Genomic DNA, 6,000 nt, shown 5'->3' with positions numbered 1-6,000 from the left:
TCGTGGCTCTACTGAAAAGTCCATATTGAGGGGGCATTTCATCCTGAGAATACTTCAGCATGATGTTTCTTAATATATTTTCAAAGATTTCTTGGTCTATGATCTCATCGATCATATTTATAGGTCCCACACCACTGTATGAGAAACATGCCCATATCATGATTTTAAGACCACCATGTTTAGCGGTCTTAAGGATACGGTTTAGGTCGTTTTCGGTGTTTGGTGGTCAACGGACATATTGTCTTGAACTTTTCTAACAATTAACACCAGTTTAGACTCATTTGTCCAAAGGATATTTGGAAGTGGCCATTTGGAAAGTGGCCAGTTCAAGTGGCGCTTGGCAAACTCCCACCTCGCTTTGAGATGTCTGTTACCAAGTAATGGCACCTTTTCTGGACTTCGGGTATTCAAATTTGTATCCACCAGTCTTCGGTCAATAGCCACTTCACTGATTCCCCAACTCAGCCCTGCTTTAATATCCCTACAGGAGGCAAAAGGATTAGTTTAGCTGAAGACCACTATGCATCGATCCTCTAAAATTGTGGTTTTTCGTATCGCACCACGGTTTTCAGGCTTTGATTCATAATTTATGTCATTGAAATCCATTTTAGTAAAACATTTTAGGCGACACAGAACTTTTTATACAATTTTGCTCCTATCTAAGCTCAAGAAAGGAGCTCCTCTCTACCTTGGACCAGAGAGGTCCTTTACATACTAAAATTTATTTTTTTTTCATAGTTATAGTGTATTGTCGTATAAACTATAATAATAAACCAAATTAAACTCACTTTTCATAAAATTAATAACAATTTCGGCTTTTTTCGTGGAAGAAAAGAAAAAACTGGTATTCTAAAGTGCAGCTCAAAAGTGGTGCACTTGTGTAAAAATATCAATATTTCAGAAAAACTGAACAAATCTAACGGCATTTTTGGTAGTTTCTTATCTATATGTTCCATTTTACAAAAATAATGTGCCGGGGATCAACTAACAAAAAGGAATATGTATGCTAAAAATCCGTTATTTTGTTTTTTATTGTGTCGCACTGCTATTCCAAAGTTCACAGCTGTATATAAGATAAACGCTTATATACAACAAACTTTACGTGCCCTCTATAATCTGCAATGATCTCTCTGCGGCTACGATGGCAGAAGCAGCAGCAGAAACAACAACAGCTCAGTCTTCTTAATGGGAAAAAAGGTCAAAGTATCTCTCAAACATACAAAACTCTCTCGTACACCCACACATACACACAATCATCTACAGTTGCATACACGCGCAGCTGGGAGCGAATTCGCAGCAGCAACAACAAAAACTTAAAGTCGCAGCTGGCTACACGCACACTGGTACATAAAATATGTATTTGGATGTACATATGTATGTATGAGTGCATATACGTATAGCGAGAGGAGAGCTCGTAAGAGTGAGAAAGAGTAAGCGAGAGCGCGAGAGTGAGTAGGAGAGTTAATAAGAAGAGAAGCGAAGGGAGCACATAACAGATACATACACAAAAGGTACCAACCCATACACATACACAAATACAAACACTCACGTGCATAGATAAGTATGTATGTATACATGTGTGTGTGTGTGTGTGCGTGTGAGTTTGTGTGAGCATGGGCAATACATTTTATGCCATCGGTAGTGCTGCGGCCACCAAACTGAGGGCCACAACAGCAACATCAGAAAACGGCAACAGAAACGGCAACAGCAGTAGCAATAACACCACCGCTACCTCCACAACCAACAACAACAAAAACAATAATAACAGCGTGAAGATGCAGAAGAAAAATATCAACGCAATGCAGCGAAGGTCGCCGTCGTCGTTGTTTGCGCCGAATGCGACAACGGCAGAGGGAACGGAGAATTCCACATAGAAAATCGAGAAAACTGCATTACATTTTCGTATCTGTTTTGTTTGTATGCATGGAGCTTTGTGGACCTCCACATACACATACATATGTATGTATGTGCATGCGTCAGTGTGTAGGCAAGTGTGAATGTGTGTTTGTATGTATGTGCTTATATGCATATGCATGTATGTACATATGTATGCTGGTTGTTCGGATACGGGTTTTGTATTGTTTGATATCCGTTCACTCGTTCGAAAAAGCTTTAATATATATGTATGTATGTACATGTGTATGTATGTATGTACATATGTACATGTGTATGTATCTATGTTAATTGTGTGTATATGTATGTACATTAATACATGCATACATAGTTAATATTAATTATCTATGTAGATACAGATGAAGAATGAATGTTCAGCGAAAAGAGGAACGCACTTAAAAGCAAGAAGGGGTGATGGGTAGTATTGGCATATGTATGTACATATGTACATATGTATGAATGTACATACATATGTATATCGGTAGCTCAGCGGCAGCTTGTCTGATAGTGTAGCTGTACTCAAGAAAGCGTTCCAAGGGGAGTTGTAATTACACGCGGTGGGTTTGGGGGGGTCGCCGATATCGAGTACAATGATCTTGAATTGAAATCAGACATTCACACAGCCATACATATCCATACACATGTACATACATACATACATACATATGTACATGTGATAAGTGTGTTTTCGCATAAATATTATGATATCGATAACAATAAAGTGGTGGTTGCTAAATATCGATATATTTACATATGTACATATGTATGCAGTTTATTCTGAAATACATACATATGTATGTAAGTAAATTTAGGTCAGATTTCAAACATATGTATGTATGTATGTCTTTATCAATTCACACATTCTGTATTGAAATGTATGTATGTATGTTTTGACATATGTATGTACATACATTGTACGTATGTATGTACGCATGCGTTTGTACGTGCGGGAATCCCAATGTCTTCGTAGAAATCTGCGGGAAGTCATTTCCATTTTTAGTAAGCACGCGGCTTTACATAAATATCAAGAAATGCATATACATACATACATACATATTTATGTATACATAAGTACATTTATGTATGTACATGTGTGTAGGTGTATGCTCAGTCGAGAGTGCATATGTACATATGTATGTATGTATATATGTACATAAATACATGTATGTACATACATATGTAGGTATGTGAGTATTTATTATTTGTGTTATGTTTTAAACATTTTGCAGAATATTTATGGTGAATTAAATATGTATTTAATTAAATAGTAACCTTAATAATAATATATGTATGTACATATGTAAGTATAAATAGTATACTACATATGTATGTATGTATGTACATACATATAATAATAAACTGTTTATATAATCAAGGGTCCCCTATACACCTGTCCGTTTGTGTAACCGATTGAGAAATTTAATGGGTGTGGGAAGGGGTGGGGAAAATGATGGTGGAAAAGGAAAAATGAAAAGCGAAATGCCAGCAAATTAAAAGTAAATTTGCTTTTTGCCATTTCGAAATTCGAACATGCAGGGCAATAAGCAAAGCAGCAACAACGAAATCGAATCGTGCCAGAGCCGAACACTTAAAACCGAACATCGAATACCGAGCGACAACGAAAGCCAAATGCCGAAGTCCGAACCACGAAACGAGCACAAAGCTTTCAAATGAGAAGTTGATGGCAGTGTTCCCAGTTGCTCTTCCCCTTCAATTCTCGACCTCTTCACCGTCCTCACTCCATCCCATCCACCCACACTGTGACACGCCTAGGGTACGCAAACGCCACCGCCTCTGACGCCCTTGCTCACACAATGCTGTTTGTTTGTATATATGTACATACATATGTGTGTGAGTGTATGTAGCTGTATTGAGCTGCCAAAGTTGTTGCGCGGCATCGTCATCATAGCCGCCGCCGTCGCTGCCGCCGTCGCTGCCGCCGTTGTTGTCGTCGTCGAAGTCTCTGCGTCTCCCTCTGCCACCGACCCACCATGTACCATTGCGCGGCACGAAGTGGGGCCTGGCCAGGAGACTATGCAAGTGGTGTGTGTCTATATTTTGTGCTTTGTTGTCGTTTTTTTTTTTTTTTTTTGCACTCATAGATGCATATGTATATGTATATGTACATAGCTTATAGCTTATACTTATTGTATGTTCATTTGTGCCTCTAAATAGTTTATTTACTCTCTCTTTAAAGTAATTTTTGTAATATTTCTCTTACTGTTAGATGGAAATTTATGTACATGTACATATGTATGCATTTATGTATGTATGTATGTTTCTTAGTCAATCAGCGTACATTTCTTTACATACGCTTTATATCTATGTATGTACATACATACTATGTATGTATGTACGTAAATAAAAATGTATTTAAAGAACATAATAATAATGATGCATCGCCCCATTTGTTAAATAAATACAGACCGTTTTAATGAATATTAAAGTAATATTATTAAACAATGTTGGTGTTGCTTTGTAGTTAATTCAGTTAATATCAATTCCTTTTTAGGCGACAAACTAGAAAGTTCACCCTTTTGTTTCTACCACATATACATACATAGTATAAGAAAAAATTTAAATGTTAAAGAAAATTCGACATTTTTTTATGTTTCCATCATAAGCACAAATTGGTCTTTGCATTATGAAATAAAAGTGCTTAATATATATAAGAACGTCTAACTGATGGCTAATTGTCAATAAAAAAACCTTTTTTAAATAATGGGCTATGGCGCCAAAATGCCAATAAGGTTATATCAACGGAAGTGTTGCCATATCGATAACAAAAATTCACGTTTTAATATACATAAATTAGAAAATAGATGACAAACACAAAGCAATACCGATTTTAAGAAAACTTTTAAATATGATAACTTTGCGCCAAGACATTAAACGGTGTATACCTACGACAATTTTGCCATATTAATGGCGAGCCATGACTCAAGGGCTAGTGTTGATATCTAAAACTTAGACAAATAAAATATAAGTAAATATTATAATTCATTATTAATATATTTGCATGTGAAATACACAAATTGTAATTAATTGTTAGTCGACCTGCAACAGTGTGTACTATCGAAAATTCGCAGCTCTATCGATATCGATAAGTTAATGGCGCGTATTGCAAAAAACGTTGCGAAAAATCAGAATGCATGCTCAAAAATACAAAATTAGAAAATGGCATGCTTTACAGTTTTACTATGCATCCGAAATAATCGAAATATACAAGTATAGTTGCCACTGTGTAGTTACGACAGTCCTCTCGTGGTTACTCGCGCGCCTTATCGATATCGATAAACAAAACGCGCGTGCTTTCAGTAAGAACTTCGGACAAAAAGCACAGTACACAATTTAAATACGTAAATAAATGAAATTTAAGCATTTGTTATCAGTAAAATATAACAGTAAATACATAAGGCAGATTATCAACATGGGCGACTCAGCTGCACCTCCAGATCAACGCAATGTTGAAATTAAGGCGCGAGTTCCCGGAGGTCCAGAGGAATTTGAACGCCGCTTGGACGTCGCCAAGAAGCTGAGTGGAGCCGCTGGCGAGTTAATTATGCAGCGCGATGTTTTCTTCAATTCGCCCCAAGGTGGACGTCTAAAGCTGCGGTACCTGCAAGCTCCAGCGCGCTCTCAACTAGTCTACTACGATAGACCCGACGTCGCCGGTCCTAAGCTCTCCAAATTTAATAAGATCGAAGTGGACGAACCAGCGGTGCTCGAGAAGATTCTCAGCCAGTCAAATGGTACGCTGGGTGTGCTGGTCAAGCGACGTATGCTCTTTCTGCATGAACAGACTCGCATACACATGGACGATGTGCATGATTTGGGACACTATATGGAGTTTGAGGTCTGCCTGGAGCCGGAACAGACGTTGGAGCAGGGTCAAGCGATAGCCGAAGTGCTTTGCAAGACTTTCGGCATTTTGGAGAGCGACCTGATGACTGGCTCATATTTCGATGCTTTGAACAAGGGCGACAAATAGGAAACTAAGCAGAATGTAAGCAATGTATCTATGTATGTTTGGGATAAAATGGAAAGAATAAAATATACAAGTTCTATGCTTAGATGATTCAAGAGTGTTTTTCGCTGCTCATAGAC

General features: G+C 37.7%; 1 protein-coding gene across 2 annotated transcripts; it reads left to right on the top strand.

Moving 5' to 3' along the window:
* The first annotated feature begins 5,110 nt into the window (after window positions 1–5,110).
* LOC133849575 (uncharacterized) lies at window positions 5,111–5,966 on the top strand. Of its 2 annotated transcripts, none has more exons than XM_062285747.1 (2): window positions 5,111–5,252; window positions 5,315–5,966. In XM_062285747.1, the coding sequence occupies exon 2, from the start codon at window positions 5,324–5,326 to the stop codon at window positions 5,882–5,884; it is 561 nt and encodes a 186-aa protein (XP_062141731.1). In that variant the 5' UTR covers window positions 5,111–5,252; window positions 5,315–5,323; the 3' UTR covers window positions 5,885–5,966. The 2 variants fall into 2 exon arrangements, with proteins under 2 accessions (XP_062141731.1, XP_062141732.1); XM_062285748.1 differs by having other exon boundaries at window positions 5,137–5,252; window positions 5,311–5,966.
* The last annotated feature ends 34 nt before the right edge of the window (window positions 5,967–6,000 follow it).

This window comes from Drosophila sulfurigaster, chromosome X (assembly GCF_023558435.1).
Source record: "Drosophila sulfurigaster albostrigata strain 15112-1811.04 chromosome X, ASM2355843v2, whole genome shotgun sequence".
Taxonomy (NCBI): Eukaryota; Metazoa; Arthropoda; class Insecta; order Diptera; family Drosophilidae; genus Drosophila; species Drosophila sulfurigaster.
The sequence above is the reverse complement of the archived record's forward strand: the minus strand, read 5'-3'. Positions and strand labels throughout refer to the sequence as shown.

Coding starts and splice junctions, on each gene's coding strand:
- LOC133849575 (XM_062285747.1), top strand. CDS start 5,324: ATGGGCGACTCAGCTGCACCTCCAGATCAACGCAATGTTGAAATTAAG.